The sequence below is a fragment of the Peromyscus californicus genome, unplaced genomic scaffold (assembly GCF_007827085.1).
Source record: "Peromyscus californicus insignis strain IS unplaced genomic scaffold, ASM782708v3 Scaffold_14__1_contigs__length_90479793_seg_2, whole genome shotgun sequence".
Taxonomy (NCBI): Eukaryota; Metazoa; Chordata; class Mammalia; order Rodentia; family Cricetidae; genus Peromyscus; species Peromyscus californicus.
The window spans coordinates 57,326,596-57,345,225 of NW_026294436.1; the positions used below are offsets into that span (position 1 = coordinate 57,326,596).

Sequence of the window (18,630 nt, forward strand, 5' to 3'; positions counted from 1 at the left end):
CTGGTCAAGTGGTCAAAAAGGTTCCACCTCAGTTTGCCTATGTTCACGTGATCACACAGGTCAGAAATAGCAGTGAAGACTCCTGGGTGGCAGATGGGGCTCCCCGCTTGTTCTGTGTGTGTGTGGTGTGTGTGTGTGGACCAGGAAAGTACAGCTGGAACAGTGGGAAGCAAGTGGCACTGCAGGGAGATTCCTAACTCTGGGACTACTGTCACGGGTGCATCCTTGCCCAGGGACTCAGGGCTACGGGTGGGGACAGGGAATAGGGCTAGCTGCTGTCCCGCAGGAGTTTGGCACCACGGGTCTCTGGGGTCAAAGCTGGGCCCCCCCCAGAGAACCCCTATTAGGGGCCACTGAAGAGCGGGGCTCTAAGAACTTAGGTCTGTTAAGTGGGAGCTCAGGGTTAGGGTACAATCAAGAAGGCCCTGCGCGCGCCCTTTGAGGAGGGACTTCCACCCAGGGGAAGAACGGGGTAGGAGGCACTGTTTCCTGCAGAGCCTGGAGTGATACAAACTTGGGGGGCGGGGGCAGGGTGGTTCCCAGATATTGTTAAAGCAAGGTGGTCTCTCCAGATTTACATGGGGAAACTGAGGAAGAGGGGTGGAGACCCGATACAGGATAAGTTAATTCAAGTAAAAAAAAAAAAAAAAAAAAAAAAAAAAAAGCAAGAGCAAGAGGAAGGAGGGTGGCAGAAACGTGACAGGGCCAGAGATCCAAGCCACTCCCCACTCCGCAGGAACCCCCATGTCCCCCTCCCCTGCTGTTGCAAAGTCACACGGAGGTCTCCGACTGCAGCCGCATGACAAACTTATGTGACTTGGGATCCACAAATTCCTCAGAGAGTTTGAAGAACGGCACCTTCTTGGTGCTCACCACCAGGCTGAAGTCCTGGCGTTTTAAGAGGAAAACGATGCCGTCCTTAAGCCCATTGGTCACCGGCTCCTCGCTCACCAAGGTCCACTGTTTGGCCAGCCAACGTTCCTTGTGGTACTGGATGGTGGGTCCAGCTGCCAAATATCGCTCCAGGAAGGCCTGAGGAGGGGAGAAGACACTGCCTGGGCATCTCACCCACCCACCCACCCATCCACCCACCCACCCTTCATCCTCTGACAACACACAGCTTTCAAGGATAGCCAAGAGGCTCTGGAGCTCATTCTACACACATGAACAAGTATCTTCAACTGCGAGAGCAGAAGAGGGCCTGAGGGGAGCTTGATGTATAGACGAGGAGGAGGGCATGCACAGAATATAGTGATATAGCTCCAGTCAGGACCAGAATTCTCTCCCATCCTTTACTCTGTTCCTTGCACCAGGCCGTGCCCGGGGCAGCTCAACCCTCTTCCTTCCTTCTGTCTTCCTTCCCTTCCATACAGGTTATATGATTAGAGCCACATAGGTCTGCACTCAGAGGGATGTGGGCCAAGGCAAGATTCAAGTGCAACTGTGTGTGTGTGTGTGTGTGTGTGTGTGTGTGTGTGTGTGTGTGTACATTAAAATCAGGAGCTCAGGCCTGATCTAGCACTGAGCTCCATTCCCAGCCTCTTTATCACCCGCTCAGCAAAGAAGGCTCGATCCGCGAAAGCCATTCTAGGAAGCTGGCAACTGGGTGGAGGTCGCCCACAGCTAACAGTAAGCCCAGGCAAAAGCTCACTTCGGGGGTGAAGGGGACAGGAAGGGCAAGGTGAGACTCGGAATGCAGACAACATTCCAGAGCCTTCTGAAGCTGAGAAACAGGCCTCTGACATCCCCTCAAACGGTTCAGAAGCCTGCCCTCGCCTCCTCGGCTCCACACAGACAGGATGGACGGGGTGGGGACGAGAAAAGAGGTTACAGAGAAGAGGTGAGGGTGGGCCCACGAGAGGGAAGGTGAGTGAGGAGAGACGCAGGGGACACGGCGGCCACCAACCCAAAGAACTAGAAGGTGGACGCGGAGGAAGGCCGCGGAGCAGCAGGCCTACCTTGGGTGTCATGTCGTGAGTGATGCAGAACTCCAGGTGCTGCAGGATGCTCTCCATGGTGTGGTAAGGCTGCTGCTTGGTGGTGCGGAGGTACTTCTGCATGGCACGGGCCATGGACGCAAAGATGGCTTGGGCTGCTTCCCGGGGATCCATCACCTCCCTGGGGTTCTTCTGCTCCTCTTCCTGCAGCCGCTTAATGTGAGTGAAGGCCTCCTCCACCGCCACCACGAGCCTAGGGGACAGGCAGTATCTGGACCAGATGCCCACCGCTCACTCTACCCTCTTACCCACCAGACTGCTGCTGCTGGCTGCAGCCCTCAGAGGGAGGTCAGGCCTCTCTGCTCTCCCTGAAGTAACAGAAGCCTACTTGGAGCCAAGTGCCTGGGGATTAAGAGATGGGAGCGGTGTTTTCCTCACGGGCAACAAGAAACAGTTGTAGAACTCAGTGGACTCAGACTAGGGACTTAAAGTGAACAGGCCTAGCATCAAATCCGGAAAGACACCTAGAACTACGCTACCAAAAAGGCCGAGTATCCCGACAGACCCAAGGAAAAGACTCCACACCACACCACACTACATAAAAAATAATAGATATGAGTAAAGGGAAATGGCAAATTACCGTCATATCATTATCATCATCATTATTATTATTTATTATTACTATTAAAGTTATTTATGTGTGTGTGTGGGCATACACATGCCTTCTGTGGAGGTTTGAGAAATCCCTTCTCTCTCTCCAACATACGGATTCTGGGAATTGAACTCAGGTCATCCGGCTTTACTCCTCGCCCTGGAAATGACATTTCTATTCAGCCACAGTAGCAGAGGCAATGCTGACACCTGACTGGGGGCTGCGGGGGTGGCGCGGGGGAGATACCTGCAGCAGCTAAAGTCAACCAAGAACTGGCATCACACAAAGAATTCACTACGAATCAGGAAGGAAGGGGTAAGGACCTTTAAAAAATAAGGAATAAAAGAGGAGGTGGAGCAGATAGTTCAGCAGGGAAAGGGACTTGCCACCAAGCGCGACAACCTGAGTTCTACACCCTGGACCTACATGGTGCAAGAAGGAAAACCACACCAGACGCTGTCCTTGAGCCTCCAGGTGAACTCTGAAGTGCGCATGGCTACACGGACACATAAATAAATAAACGTAATGGGGTTTTTTTGTTGTTGTTTTTGTTTTTGTTTTTTTTAGTGGGCAAAGGAGCCAGGAATGATGACACATTCCTATAATCCCAGCACTTGGTAAGCAGAGGCCGGAGAATCACAGGTTCCAGACCAGGATGGTCTACTTAGCGAGACTCGGTCTCAAAAAACTAAGTACATTCAAATACAATCAGACCAAAGCAGTAAAAGATTCATATGAAATCCGAAAGACACTAGGCAAGCAGAGATACAAACTAAACATTAAGAAGGGGCTGGAGAGAGGGCTCAGTGGTTAAGAGCACCAGCTGCTCCTGCAGAGGACCCAGGTTCCGTTCCTAGCACCCACCCACATGACAGTTCACAGCTGTATGTAACTCCAGGTCCAAGGGATCCCATGCCCTTTTCTACCTCCCTGGGCATCAGGCACACACACACAGTACAGATACCTGCAGGCAAAACAATAATACACATAAAATAATTTTTTTATTTTTAAAAATTAATAATAAAACCTTAGTAAGATGCTTCTTCATCAAAATGGAAGATAACTATAATCCCAACACTGGATAGGAAGTCAGGGGCATTCTGTGAACTACCGTGCAGCAGTAACACGTGACGAGAGGGACATACAGAGCACATGGGTGAACCGCACAACACATTAAAGAGGAAGAAGAAAGAAGTCAGTTTAGCGGGAGGAGGACGTGTACGAGTTCGAGGTCAGCCCGTCTGCATAACGAGTTCGAGGCCAGCCAAGGCTACACAGATGACTTTATCTCAAAAAAAAAAAAAAAAAGTCCATTTACACTAACAGCACAGAGCCACACAAACCCACACACCACTTGTTCAAAAACACAGGTTTTTAAGGAACTCAAACTAGATTCAAGTCGATGAAGAAAGACTGAAGGAACTGTGACCACGAGGTGGTAAGAGCTGAGGACAGTGAGAAGGTGTTCTGCACTCTAAGTCCAAAACCCAAAATAAAACCCACCGACCTAAGAGCAGGACTGGCCTCAAGAGACGGGATAAGAATGGATGTGAGGGGACTGGAGAGGTGGCTCAGAGGTTAAGAGCACTGACTGCTCTTCCAGAGGTCCTGAGTTCAATTCCCAGCAAGCACATGGTGGCTCACAACCATCTGTAACGAGATCTGGTGCCCCCTTCTGGCCTGCAGGGACACATGCTGTATACGCAATAAATAAATAAATCTTAAAAAAAAAAAAAAAAAAAAAAAAAAAAAAAAAGAATGGATGTGAGGCCTATAGCCAAGAACCCAGGCACCTCAGGACCTTCAACGAGCTGAGGATGGGACTCCGGGCTAGTACATGCCATCTGTCTGCATGTCCTGTTTCTGTGCATCCTTTTGCCTCCATTAGTAGAGTTTCTTCTGAAAAGATCTTTATGTTTCAGGTGAACCTAAGTTTCCTACCAGCTACCAGCAAGGTAACAGAAGAGGAAATAAACCCATGCGCCAGGAGTGACAGAGGCAGGCCATGATATCCAAGAGCCTAGTCAGGGGGAAATGGCAAAGGGGCCATCACTGGTTTCTTTCCAACAACAGGAAATGTCACAGAATTAGAACCGGTGGTCTTCGTCCTCCAGGGGACAAGACGGGGCTGTCTCTCTGCCCCCGACACCTAGATAAGGAAAGTGGGGAGAGGGCAGGGTGGATGTTCTAGCCCCGTATTTCTGCTCCTCTTTTCTCCAGTGAAATCCGGGAAGCTCCAGGTGGAACCTGGTAACAGCAGGCATTGAGAAAAGAGTCTTCGGGTACAATTTAAGTTCTTACGACAAAGGGAAAATTAAAGACAGGGTTTAAGAATTAACCCGAAGAGGCCAGGCGTGGTGGGACACACACCTTTAATCCCAGCTCTTGAGAGGACCAAGATCTCTATGAGTTTGAGGCCAACCTGAGCTACCTAGTAAGTTCCAGGACAGCCAGGGTTACATAGTAAGACCCTGTCTCAAAACAAACAACAACAACAACAACAAAAAGATCGAAGTACAATGGCCTGTACTTTTAATCCCAGCACCAGGGAAGCAGAGACCGGCGGATTCCTGGGACTTGGGGGCCAGCCAGCTTAGTCTAACCTACTTGGTGAGCTCCAGAGCAATGAAGAGACCATCTCAAAACACCAAGCGGATGACACCTGAGGAACAATAGCCCAGGTTGTCCTCTGGCCTCCACATACATGCGCGCACATGTGTGCACACACACACAAAAAAATGAATAAATAAATATATATATATATAATATATATATAATATATATATTATATATATATATATTATATATATCCTTTGGGGCCTGAAAACCAGTCTTCCCTGTAGGTAGCAAAAGTCAGAAAGAGCAGGCTCCTGTTAGAAAAAGCTGGAAACTGTGGGGAAGCATGACATGAAATGATTCCATCAAAAGCCAGGGAGCTTGGAAGAGAAGCCCGGGCTCGGATGAGAGTTGTACAGATTTTAGCCTTCGAGGTCCTTTTAGCCTTCAAGGTCCAAGCAGATGGCCCAGCCAACCTGAACCTGACCCGTGGAACAGAGCAATAACAAACGTGCTGTTTTAACGCTGCTGAGTCTGTGGTAATCAGCCACGGAAGCGCTAGAAAACGAATACGCAGAAAACGAATACGCAAAACTTGTATCATCCCTCTTCCATTTCGGGCAGGTATAAGCGCCTCTTGGGCTTCCTCTCCCCAGTTCACCGCATAGGCACCGCCGCCGTCCCCCCCATTCTATTGGCTCTTGCCCTCCCTCAGGTACTCACCAAGCCCTGAACTCACACCGCGGGTACCCACCTGGCCCTGCGCTTCCGCACTCTGCGCTCATGCTCGGCCTCCTCATAGTAATACTCGTTGTGGCTGTTGTCCCGCCTCCGCGCCGCTGCCGCGATCACAGCCCTTGACTGGCCAGTGGAGTTATTGGTGCTGTTCTCTACACAGGATCAGGACAGAGGAGATGGTCAAAAAAGAAAAAAGAAAAAGAAAAAAAAGAGTGCAGCCCTCTGCACGTCGTTGGAGCTCTGGGAAAATGGCCTGGCACATCCAGAGGATGTGTCCCCACCACCTCCCAGTCCCAGCCCTCCTGGCCACCTCTGGGAGAAACGGCAGGGAAGCAACCAGGAAGGCATCGGAAGGGCAGGAGTCCTGCACAGAAGCCTCCTGCTGCAGGAAGCTTTGCAGCTCAGGGCCAAAGGGTAGAGACCAGGGCTGTGAGAAGACAGCAGGCACTAAACCGGGGGCCACACCGTGGCGTAAAAAAGGATCAGCAGCTAAGACCAGCTAGCTACCTGAAGTCAAGGGAAATGACAGAACAGAGAGAGAGGGCTGGGACACAGGCCAGAGAAAGGAAAAGGCACGGGAAGTATCGTGGAGTCCTGCTTAGGGAGAGGCCAGGAGGGGCGGAGGAGCAGGGCCGCTCACCCTCTCCGAGAGAATACACCTTGAAGCCAGACACTTTCTTGGCCAGGACGGACTTGGGCAGGTTGAGGAGGGCGGGGTTGTAGACAGGGAAGTCATGGTAATACTTCTCCAGGATCCACACTGCCACTCGCTGGATGCTGTTGGGGAGACGGCAGGAGGTGGGGGGAGGAGGGACAGACAAGGGGCGCAGGGGAAGGGACACATCAGGGCAGGTCGGCAGGGCTGGAGAGGACACATGACAGGGACAAGCTGCTTCCAGGAAGCCTGGCTCAAGCCTGAGGTCTACTTACCAGGTCCCTAACCTTGCCCCAGGCTGGGCCTGCTAGTCATTTCCTACCATGCTGAAGCCCAGAGGTAAAAGGGCCCCAGCCAAAGATCTCCTCAACCCCCTCCAACATTCTCCCAAGGTTACTGACAGGACCTGGGAGGTGCCACTGATGCTCTGCACAGCCAAGGGGAGGGAGGGAGACATCCTGCCCACAAGCCTGGTGGGAGGTGACTTTCTATCTCTCCCTCTGCCGGTCCATCCTCTGGCCAGCTCATCTCAGTAGCAGTCACTGACTACTCACGGGAAGCTGGGCCTCCAAGAAAAGGTTAGAAACCTTCTGTTTGGACCTCTCTCCCCTTTGGTCCATCCTCCTCTAAGATACCTGATTTTGAATTGCCTTTCACTCCTGAGCTCACAACTCCCACCGGCATCTTGCCCACAATCCTACGTATGGCTTTGCTGTTAGGCTGAAAATACCACTGAACTCTCTTGCTGTGTGCAAACTCCCTTCCACCCAGCCCCTTCTAACCCATCACTTACTGTCCCCACCACCACCACACCCTCCCTCCCGCCCAATCCCTGTCAAGGTCTCCTCTTTGTCCTCAGCAAGTCCCACCTGCTGCCGCGCACTCCTACCTGAGATGGCCGACATTGTAGAAGCGGCTGGCCCCATCTGTCGATCGCACGACCTTGAGCGTGAACTGGGGCTGGAGCTGGCGTAGCTCCAGCAGCACGACAGCCAGGTAGTGCACGAAGAGCAGGGCATCCACTAGCGAAACAGCAAACTGCACCACGCCCTGGTAGCTGCGCTCCCGGGCATCCAAGATGCGCACCCCATAGAAGAGCCAGTAGGAGATAACCAGCAGGAAGACGAGCACCATGAGCAAGGCGCGCAGCACGAAGACTCGGGGCAGCGAGGCCTTGGGCCGGCGGAAGAACAGAGCCCAGCTGCCCAGCAGCAGGATGAGCAGCTTGAAGGCCACGGAGATGAAGAGGCCCTCACAGGCCGTCCCACACGGCTCCAGCTCCTCCCGCCACAGCAGTGGAGGCAGAAGCAGGAAAGCCAGCGGGGTGAGGAAAGAGAGCAGCGCCAGAGAGGCCCCTGCCGCCACGCCCAAGTGGCGCGAACAATCCAGCGGGACGCTGTCCTCCATGTCCTTGGCGATGCGGGTGAGGTCATCGTGGGAGATGCTGTGCTCAGAGGTGCCTGTGACTACCGTGGTTGTTTCTCCCCAGTTGTCGTCCTACAGTCGGGAAGGGGGGTGAAGAGAGAAGGGTGAGCAGAGGAGGCAGAGGCGCGCGTGGGAAGGGTGAGCAGAGGAGGCAGAGGCGCAGGCGGGAGAGGGCACTGCGGGAAGAAGACGGGAGGTCACCACCACACACACACACACACACACACACACACACACACACACACACACACACACACACACGCAGTCATCAGAGAGCTCACTGAGCCCCACCGTGTGCCCATCTCGTCTCTGCAGAAACTGCAATCTGAAACTCAAGTCCCTGGGGAGCTGCACGGAGATCAGAGAGGAAAACGCCGCGTGCGCGGTGACGACCCCCAGGAAAACGGAGCGCAGGACCACTGCCAAAAGAATAGCTTGGGCAGTGACAGTGACCCAAGGACAGGCTTGCCAAGGCAAAACAGACGCTCTTTTCCAGAGAGTGACAGGCCCCCGAGCTGACCCCCAGCAGCAGGTGACATGCAAAAAGCCCATCTGAATTAGTGGTTCCCAACCCCAGCCACACACATTAGAATCACCCAGGGAGCTTGGAAAACATACCAATTATGCAAAGTGAGATCTGCTTGTCAACCTTTTTTTTTTTTTAAAGGCTCCCAAGATGATTATAATGTTCAGCCAAGATTGGGAACTCTGAACTAAATGATCCCTGGGGGCTGCTCGTCAGAATGCACTCTGTGGACCGGCAGCGTGGAAATCACTCGGGAGCCTGTGAGAAACGCAGAACCACAGGCCCACCCCACATTACTAAGCCTGCACAGTCCGCACTTAAACAAGACGCCCATGAACTGTTTCAACTTAGGGCTCTCCTAAGTTTCTTCCAGCTTGCGCAGAAATCCATGATTTCAACACAAGCCAAAGACAGATGGACAGGGCAGAGATTCAAAGAGCCGAGGATCCACGTGCAGGGGCAGAGAGCAGAGTGCCCAGGAAGGGGAAGCCAGACGCCCCTTGTGAAGGCCACGTGGTAGGGCCAGGCTAAGCAACAGACATCTATCCCAGTCAAGTGAGGTAACGTGTGACTATGATCCCAGTACACAGGAGGTCGAAGCAGGAGGATTCGTGTGAGTTCAAGATTAGCCTGGGCCACAGAAGAAGACAATCTCAAGGAGGGGGTGGGGGGGGAAGCCAGAGGCTTTTACATGCCTGTAATCCTAGCACTTGGGGAGGGAGGTGGGGGAAGAAAGATTAGAGGCCAGCCTGAACTAAATGAGACCTGGTCTTTTTAAACAGTCATCCATCCTCCAGCCATGAGGAGCTGCTACAGCTTCCTCACTAAGGGAGAAGAGGAGACAGGAAGACCAGCGAATGACCTACACAGGATATGGGAAACAGGTTGTAGACTCAGGATCACCGTGGGTCTCTATGAGGCTAGCTCTGCTGGGTGGCCATCTGAATTACCAGGGTATAGGGTCTGTGGAGGATAAGCAGTGGACAGGCTGGGCTCCTCAGGCGCCCTTCAGAGTGTGATCCGCCCAAACCTGTCTCTCTGCAGTGGCTAGAGACCATCTTATAAAGAAGTCCCGCTTTCCGCCAAGACGGCGCCAAAAGCGAAGAAGGAAGCTCCTGGCCCTCCCAAGGCCGAAGCCAAAGTGAAGGCCTTGAACGCGGAGAAGGCGGTGCTGAAAGGCGTCCACAGCCACAAAAAGAAGAAGATCCGCACGTCACCCACGTTCCGGTGGCCCAAGACCCTGCGGCTCCGGAGGCAGCCTAAATATCCTCGAAAGAGCTTGCCCAGGAGAAACAAGCTCGACCACTATGCCATCATCAAATTCCCCCTGACCACTGAGTCAGCCATGAAGAAGATAGAAGACAACAACACACTTGTGTTCATTGTGGATGTCAAGGGCAACAAGCACCGGATCAAACAGGCTGGGAAGACACTCTATGACACTGATGTGGCCAAAGTCAACACCCTCATAAGGCCTGATGGAGAGAAGAAGGCGTATGTTTGGTTGGCTCCTGACTGTGATGCTCTGGATGTTGCCAACAAAATTGGGATCATCTAAACTGAGTCCAGCTGGCTAATTCTAAATATACTTTTCACCATAAAAAAAAAAAAAAAGGAAGTCCCAAGATCACCAGGACTTTCAGTTACCCACAATTCACTTCCAGGACATTCCAGCCTGGACATATGGAAATCATACCCTGAAACCCAGGGGATGCAGGCTACAGGACAGAGCCACACAGTGCAGTGTAAGGGGTAGCCTGGGGTAGCCTGGAAGGGCCAGTGACTAGAGAACTGAGAAATCTCCTCTCCCACAGATGGAGGAAGAATCTGATCTGAATATAGAAAATAGAAGAGCCGGCCACTGTCGGCTGTGGGACTGGAACCACACCCTCACCCGGTGACCCCAGATACACTGTCTACCCTCTCAAGGATCAAGGCCTAGGGAACCCCACCCCAACAGGCAGTGACCTAAACATGTCTCAAGATCACTTCAAAAATCTATGAAGCCTGGTATCACGGAAAGAAAAGACTTATCAATGCCAGACAGGTCCCCCACATCCCCCTGAGGAAGAAGAAGCTAAGAGTCTCCATTGCCTAAGATACTCCCAGGAAGGAAGTACAGGAATAAGATAAGCTCAGTGTCACTGCAAATCCTGTCCCTCCTAAATTCCAGGACTGTGTTCTGCCTACTGTCCTCTCGACCCAGGGAATACAATGAACCAGAAGTCAGGGCAGACACAATGGCGCCCCCGTCCTGGAGAATTCTTTTCCAAGGTACCTCCCTTAACTGCTCAGCCTCTCCTCTTCTCTCTTGCCCTGGCTCCATTGACTCTTCCCAAAACCTCTTCTTTTTCCCTAGGACCTAGGCGATGCTGTTCCACAAGCTAACAGCAGAGGGCGTAAACCTGAGACTGGAGGGAAAACGGTGGTCGTCTCACCAAGACCCCCTCCCTCCTACCCCAGCCTGTACCAGCCTGACTGGCGGACAGGAGCTGTGGAGGGGCAGGGACCTTGCTCCTTACTCGGCTAAACCCCTCCCGCCTCTTGAGAAAGGGTGGAGCTAGTACCTCCAAAAGGGTTTCCACTAAAACTCCCTGAATTCCACTGCAACAAGGCCCCACCTTGGAACACTAAACAAAGGAAAAGAATAGTAGTGCACACCCGTAATCCCTACATTTGGGAGTCAGAGACAGGAGGATTCCATTTTAAAACCAGTCTGGGGGCCAAGCAGAGTGGCACACACTTTTAATCCCAGCACTCAGGGGACAGGGACAGACGGATTTCTGTGAGTTCTCTAGCCAGGGCTACACTGTAAGACCCTGTCTTACAACAACAACCACCACCACAAAACAAAACAAAACAAAACAAAACAAACAAACAAAACCCCCAAGACCAGTCTGGGCTACATAATGAGTTCAAGGCTAGCCTGGGTTACAAAAAAAAAGACCCTGTCTTGAAAAACAAACAAAAAGATACCCTTCTGGATCCTGTATCTGTCCTAGGAGACCAGATAGCCATCTCAGCCCTTCCCTTGACTAGCGGGGCCTCCACCTCCCCCACCTCCCCCCCCCCCCCCCCCCCCCCCCAGGGATCAGAAAATGTCAGATTTAAACCACTTGATCCCCAGTACTCACCCGCTCATCTCCCCTCGTGGACTCATTGTCCAGCAGGGGCTCTCCTGGGGCCTGGATCGTCACCGATTTATCTCCACGGCTCCCATCCCGGCTCTTAGAGCGGTGTCGGTCCCGCCGGTCCCTGCAGCACGAAGCCAGAGAAACAGGAACGAAAGGTCAAGAGGGGAGTCAAGGTCCTTTCAGCCCCTATCCCCCCACCATGCACACACCGCCCCTCTCCACCACGCCCCTCTCCACCACGCAGCCCGACCCACCTATGCTTTCGGGAGCTGCGGGAATGGCCCGACTTGTAAGAATAGCCCGAGTACTGGGACTCGGTGTCCATGGCGTCCGAACGCCGTGCCTTGTAGCGCTCCAGGGCCGCGGGCTGGGGCCTCTTCGGGGGCCCCACAGCCACCTCCTTCAGCACAGGCTTCTTCAGGCCAAGAGGCACCTTTAGGAAGTCAACTGTCACCCTGAGGGACTCTATTTTGCTGGACGAGTTGGGCTTATCTCAGAGAAATTCAAGCGACGATCCCTGAGGAGATAAAGCAGTCGCTTAAGGGGGTAGCTCGGGCTCCCCATGGGTGAGGACACAGAAGAAAAACCATCCCCAAATGTCAGCAGAAGCTCGGGTGACACTACCTGAGAATTCCTCATTTTGGGTTCCTGTTCTGTCCAATGGGCTCAGCTCCTCCTGCTCTGCCAGCTAGGAAGACCCTCCACCCACAGTTGTGTCTAGTATTGAGGGCTGGGGCAAATGTCTGCACAGGCTCCCAGGGCAAGAAGGTCGCCCAGAATAACCCAGCTTGGAGGCCCCATTGGGAAGAATCAAGGCAGTACTTTCCTATTCTCAGCCAGGAAAATGGAGACTTAGTAACACATGCATGTACGTACAAGCTCACAAACATAATCTCTCTCTCTCTCCTCTCTCTCTCTCTCTCTCTCTCTCTCTCTCTCTCTCTCTCTCTCTCTCTCCTCTCTCTCTCTCTCATTGATGGGTAGATGGGGGATGGAGATTGACAACACAGTGAAGTAAAAAGACAAACAGAAGCATCCTCCAAAACGCCTAAAATCTCTGGACGAGCAAGATGAAAGTCCACCTCCACTTTGGGCTGATGGGCAGCCTCCTCCATCTACCCTGCATGACTAACTCTGAAGCAGAGGACGGCATCTCCTCCCCGACTTTCCAAGTGCCACCCACCATCCTTCAGAGCCCAGCCCCAACTCTCACAAAAGCCCCAGCTACTCTAGCAACCAAGGTCATCTTCTCCACGGATGCTGGCAACACTAACTTAAGTCATCACCGTGCCCGGAGCACCTCCTGTCTTCACTCACTCATGGAGCAAAACCTCTCGAACTCACCTCCTTTGAGTGAACACACACTTCGCCGTGCCCTGGGTGCTGTGGTGTAACTGACTCTGGGTTTACGGTCTAGGGGAAGATGTACACTGAACAGCTAAGCCAATAAACACAAGCGGCCATGTCAGTGTGGGGGAAGGAAAAGAACAAGACATTAGACAACAGGCAAATGTATTGGGGATGGAGCCCTGTGTTCTAAGCAAGCACTCTACCATTGAGCTAGCGACATCTCCAGCCCCACGGAGGAACTTTAAACTGAGTGTCTGGAAACGGGGGGGGGGGGGGGGGGGGGGGGGGGGGTGTATGACACGCAAACAGATGCCCAAGAACGGGAGAAAAGGCCCCAGGAGAGGAAGGAATAACACCACGCGAGGGAAGGCCAAGTCAAGAAAGGGCTCGTGTATTTAAGAAACAACAACTGAGGACCAGAGAAGCTGACAGAAGCAGCGGGAGGCAATGGAAAGGTCGGGTTTTACTCGAGGGTTATCAGGAAGCCTCTTTAGCTGTGCAGATTTGGGTTGGAAAGAAGAAAAAGTAGAAACGGAGAGAGCAGTGAGGAGGTCCTCGGCAGGAAGACTTGGCCCACCAGAACCAAGGAAGAGGTAAGAAATGGACTGACTCACAGAACCAATCAGACGTGATGAAAGGCTGGCTGAGGGGGTGAGGAGCAACAAAAACACGCAGTCAAGCACACAAAGTAAGTAAGTAAAATGCAATCAAAATAATTAAAAAAAAAAATACTAGCCTGAGCAAGGGAGAAGGTACTGAGTCTCTGGTGAGGCAGAGAATTTGGGACGATCCTGTCTGTGAAGGAGCATGTGTGGGGAAGAGCAAGCTTGGAGAGGAGGGCTGTGAGTACTGTTCTCCGCGCATTGAAGCTCATGGCTGTGAGGAATGGACAGCTGGGCATCCAGTGAACTGAAGGTACGGGCAACAGGCAGAGACACGGCACCGAGCTCAAGAGCAGACTATGTCATTGCATTCAAGAACTCCAAACCGCACATGGGTGGGGGAATCGAGCAAAGAGGCTGAGAAGGAGAGACCAGAGGCCAGCTGAGTGTAATCTCAAGACCACCAGTAAGACAAGTGGGATTCCATGGAGGAATAAACACAACCAGGTCCAAGGCTGCTGAGAAGTCCGTTGTTTTACGCACTGAAACAGACTTGCTTTGTGGAATTATCTTTTTTCCAACCACTTTAAATCACCAACCACTGGAGAATGAGCTGGATAAGTCATACATATTTGCAGACATCTCCCCTCCTGCGGGTACAGAGCAAGTAACCGATACCCACCTAGTAAACAAATACTTTTGCTTGTCTGAGTGTCAGGGAAACTGCCATTGTGGGGAGATAAGAATCAATGTGAAATCTATTCACTTCTCCTCCTAACAGAGTCAATCCATGAGCCAGCGATATCAATACCCCCACATAAAAGCAATATGTCATAGACATACTTTGGGGACAGGTATACCTCGACCCAAACCTGAACCTCTCTAAAACAAGGCCACAAACAGGGCCCATCCCATGTTCACCCCTCTGTGTACAAATTACACGTCGGGTTCCTCTACCCTCCTCTGGGAACCCACTCTACTGGTTTACTCCTTCATACGGTTTAGACAGTCATGGCTGCACTACTTTTTGATGTGGTTCCCACCTATTCTTTCTAGTTCTCCTCTTAAAAACTGAACTTCGCCAGGAGGCTCTGAGACCGACAGATTGGGCAGGGGAGAAGGGGGGGGTGAAGTAAAGGACAAAGAAGAGCCATGGATTAGATCCAGACAGACACTAGAGCCCTCTCGTCCGCCATCCTCATCCCCAAATACCTGCACTCTATTTACCAGAGCCAACAGCAGAAAGAGCCTGGGATTTACACAAAGATCTGGGTTTAAAATCCACCATTCCCACTGCTGAGCTGTGTGACTGTGGGCAAGCTACGGACCCTTTTGTGCTTATGCCCCCATGGGCCCTTTGGTAAGACAAGAGGTGATGATGATACCTCCTTCGTGGGGTTAGCAGCAAGGAACACAGGGATGAGAGAAGTGCTTCCACAGACTGAACAGCTACTAATAGTTAAGCAATTAATAAGCCCTCAGACTCCACTCCCCAACCACTTCCTCTGAAACTAGGGAAGGCGGTGGTATAAATAAATCGCACGACTAAATAAAGAACTCGCACACATACACACACACACACACACACACATACACACACACACACACACACACACACACACACACCCCAAGCAGACCCACTACTTCAAACACACCCAGATGTGAGGTGAAGCCGCTCTGTTTCCCTTGCAGATAAATTTCAAGCCAGACAGGGTGCCCAGCCATCTCCCAACTCTTTGTTCTGAGTTACTTAGCCTGGAGCCCCCTCCCTTCCTCCCTAGCAAGACAAACCCCACAGCCCTGGCATACAGGGGGCTTACCCAAAATGCAACAAATCACGCTCCTCCCTCAACTACCAAACACAGGGGGCACAAAGGACCACAACTTCTGAAGCCCTTGCCTGCTGTCCCTTTGGGGAAGGGATAAAAGGTAGGCAAAAAGATGGGCAGAGGTCCCCCCCCTTACTTAATCAGTCTCAAGAATCAGGTTTGGAGGGTCTCCCGGGTGGGCAGCATTCCCAGGAAACAAGGTGGGGGAGGGGATCGGTGGATGAGATCAACAAGTAGAAATGTCAGAGCGATGAGAAGACAGGAGCGGAGTCTAGACTTGGCACAGGGCAGAGAGCTGCACCCAGCTGAGGGGCAGAGGGTGGGAGGCTGTAAAAAGCGAATATGCCCCACTGTTTTTCAACTCCCCCCCCCCACTCCTCAAGACACAAACACAGGCACCTAGTCCCCTACTCAAACCAGCCATGGATTATCTGGGGTTAAAAGGAGGCCAAAGAAGAGAGAGGGGGAGCAGAGAGAGCCCCACACAAAAAGGAGACCCTTCTCCCCTCCAAAGGCCTTTCAGAAATAAAATTAATGGAATGTGTCTCAGTATCACCCCAAGGGAATTGGGGGGAGGGCTGAGGGGAATGTGGGGGCTTTTGTCCCGGCTGCCCAGCTTCTCCCACATTGATCACCATAGCAACCAAAGCCCCCTGTTGCCTAGGTGATGGCAGCCAGGTCCTGGAACCCATACCCAGCATCCAAAGCGAGAAAGGTTATAGAGGTGGGGGAACAGGACAGAGGGGGAGAGAATGGGGTTTCTCCTCTGGCAGCCCCAGCTTTTGTCTGAGCTTGGGATCGGGTTTCTTCAAGAAACAATCGGAGGCCTCCAGAAGAAAATAAACTGAAAGCCAGGCAAGAGGCAGGGAGAGCAAGGCCCTAGGGGACATGGTACGTGGGTGGATATGGGTGCTGGGAAAATACACACCAGCACCAACTGACCCTCATCCACCCCTCACAGGAACAGCTGAGTGGACAGTCAAGTGTTCTTCATGGGTGCAAGCATGCATGTGCACACACACACACACACACACACACACACACACACACACACAACCCACATGTGGCAGGTGCTCAGGACAGCGACCAGGCGTAGGAGCCCGTGGTCACCACCTCCTTTTGCCATTGCCCCAGCCTGTGGTCACCACCTCCTTCTGCCATTGTTCTAGCCCTGCAGAGTAATTCAGGTCTTTAGACCCAGGATGGGGACATGAGGCAGAACACACTGAGGAAACATCTGGGAAGAAGCAGGAGTCAGGTGACTCAGCCAGCAGAGAAAGGTAGGGAAGGGACCGATCCAAGTACACACCTCTAAAGGGCCTGACTCTTCTGCATCTATACTGGTATCAGGGCTGGAAGCAGCAGGCCTGTGGGGCAGAGGTATCTGGGTTTCATGAGGATGGGAAAGTGGACAAGAAGCTAAAAGTACTGCTTTGACAGGAGTCTGTCTCTGGTAGGCCCCATTTCCTCTTCTCAGCCAGAGACCAGGAAGGGTGGTCCTGCCTAGGGACAGGTATTCCTTTGGAAGAGGCATCCATCTGTGGGACCTTGCCCGTTACAGCCCTCTGATTCCTACACAACAGTCAGGGTCTTACTGTATCTGGCCTGGCCCGCCTTCTGCACCACAACCTGTAGGTAGGCGAGTGACCCCTACGTTGCACTCACAAGTGCTGAGTGCCTACTTTGGGGAAGGGGATTACTTAGCTATCTGGCCAGGAGCAGAGCACCCAGTCATAAGGCAGGGCAAAGGTTCAAAGGTTCTTCCGTTCTTCCCCACATCATCAGAGATGAGGCCACACAGGTGGCCCTGCCAGGCAATAGTGGAGACTCGAGGCTTTTGATCTGGGTGAAAATACAGACACCTAATTTGAATCTCTGAAGAAAGTGGTGGAGCTCTCTGATTCTGCCCTCCTCTCTCCTACACTGGGAGAAAGTGAACTGACGCACCCAATTCTCTCAGCAGCTGCAAGCATTAGAACCCTAAAACCAACCAAATTTTACAGTAAGGCCCAGTGAAGGGAAGGAAATGGCTGGCCAGTGGTCACTACATCCATGACAGCTCATTCTGGCTGTGTGTGTGTGTGTGTGTGTGTGCACGTTTTGTATATCTACTTGCCACAATGTATGCCTAATGCCTGCGGAAGTCAGAAGAGGGCACCAGATCCCCTGGAACTTGAGTTATAGGCAGTTGTGAGCCACCATGTGGGTGCTGGGAATTGAATCTTGGTCCTCTGCAAGAGCAGCCAGTGTTCTTTAACCACTGGGCCATCTCTCTAGCCCCCCCATTCTGGCCTCTCACAGCTGGGAAAAATTGGCTAGCACTTGGGTGTAAGAAGAATCTCTTGGGCTGGAGAGATGGCTCAGAGGTTAAGAGCACTGACTGCTCTTCCAGAGGTCCTGAGTTCAATTCCCAGCAACCACATGGTGGCTCACAACCACCTTGAGTGAGATCTGGTGCCCTCTTCTGGCCTGCAGTCACATATGCTGTATACATAATAATAAATAAATGAATTTTAAAAAAAAAAAATTTAAAAAAAAAAAAAAAAAAAAAAAAGAAGAATCTCTTGAAGAGCAACCAGATTCTTCTGTGAGCCTCCCTCTTGGTCCTTCAACAGACTACAGTACAAGAAATGGAAGGGGGAGATTTGCTGACTCCTGAGCCTTCCCAGCAGTGACAAAGGGTCAGAGGTCAGGCAGGCCTAAGTCCAGTGGCAAAGAATCCCTATGTAACCAGCCATCACTCCAAAGAATGTCAGCACTCCTTCCTTCCTCCCCATCCAGCCTTGGACACGGACAAGCCACCCATCCCAAGGGGCTCACACGAGATCCTTCCCATCACAGAAAGAACCAAGGTCCAGAATGGGCACGGACCTCCCTGCGTCTAAAAATGGGCTCCAGACCAGACCCACTCTTATGCCCTCAGAAAAGACCCAGTGGCTCTAGCTACCAAGAGGCCAAAGAAGGCAGCTGGATCTCAGGGGGCCCAGTGGGAAGGCTGCAAGACCGGGTGCCCAGGAGCTGGCACCAGGCGCACCACCCCCCGTACTGCTAACCAAGCACTCTCCTAGGAGGGCCAGACATGAGCTCACCATCCTCACAGCCCCAGGGTGGGGGCAGGAGCCTTCTCCTAGCAGGGGAGGGGCGGAGTGGCAGGGGAAGAGCCCACAGATGGGCTCCTGCCAGGGTACCAGATACTAACTAGAAGGGAGCTAGAAGGCAGAGCCAC

At 52.3% G+C, this 18,630-nt stretch overlaps 2 protein-coding genes across 7 annotated transcripts in view; one reads left to right on the forward strand and one right to left on the reverse strand.

Moving 5' to 3' along the window:
* Positions 1-671: 671 nt before the first annotated feature.
* Positions 672-18,630, reverse strand: part of Vangl2 (VANGL planar cell polarity protein 2) — a 45,652-nt gene continuing 27,693 nt past the window's right edge. For all 6 annotated transcript variants that reach the window (XM_052737641.1, XM_052737639.1, XM_052737637.1 and 3 more), the window contains 7 exons: positions 11,878-12,140; positions 11,624-11,744; positions 7,428-8,035; positions 6,524-6,660; positions 5,900-6,035; positions 1,959-2,190; positions 672-1,032 (listed from right to left, as the gene is read on the reverse strand). In XM_052737641.1, the coding sequence (XP_052593601.1) occupies positions 772-1,032; positions 1,959-2,190; positions 5,900-6,035; positions 6,524-6,660; positions 7,428-8,035; positions 11,624-11,744; positions 11,878-11,948 (1,566 nt within the window). In that variant the 5' untranslated portion in view covers positions 11,949-12,140 and the 3' untranslated portion in view covers positions 672-771. The remainder of the gene's footprint in view (positions 1,033-1,958; positions 2,191-5,899; positions 6,036-6,523; positions 6,661-7,427; positions 8,036-11,623; positions 11,745-11,877; positions 12,141-18,630) is intronic.
* Positions 8,681-10,047, forward strand: LOC128109527 (60S ribosomal protein L23a-like). Its single transcript, XM_052736681.1, has 2 exons — positions 8,681-8,749; positions 9,541-10,047. Exons 1-2 carry the CDS (start codon positions 8,681-8,683, stop codon positions 10,045-10,047), a joined length of 576 nt encoding a protein of 191 aa, XP_052592641.1.

What these genes read in the sequence shown, in the direction of transcription:
- LOC128109527 (XM_052736681.1), top strand. Translation starts at nt 8,681, where the DNA reads ATGATCCCTGGGGGCTGCTCGTCAGAATGCACTCTGTGGACCGGCAGC. An exon ending in TGGAAATCACTCGGGAGCCT is followed by an intron (nt 8,750 to 9,540) that starts GTGAGAAACGCA and finishes TGCAGTGGCTAG; the next exon opens with AGACCATCTTATAAAGAAGT.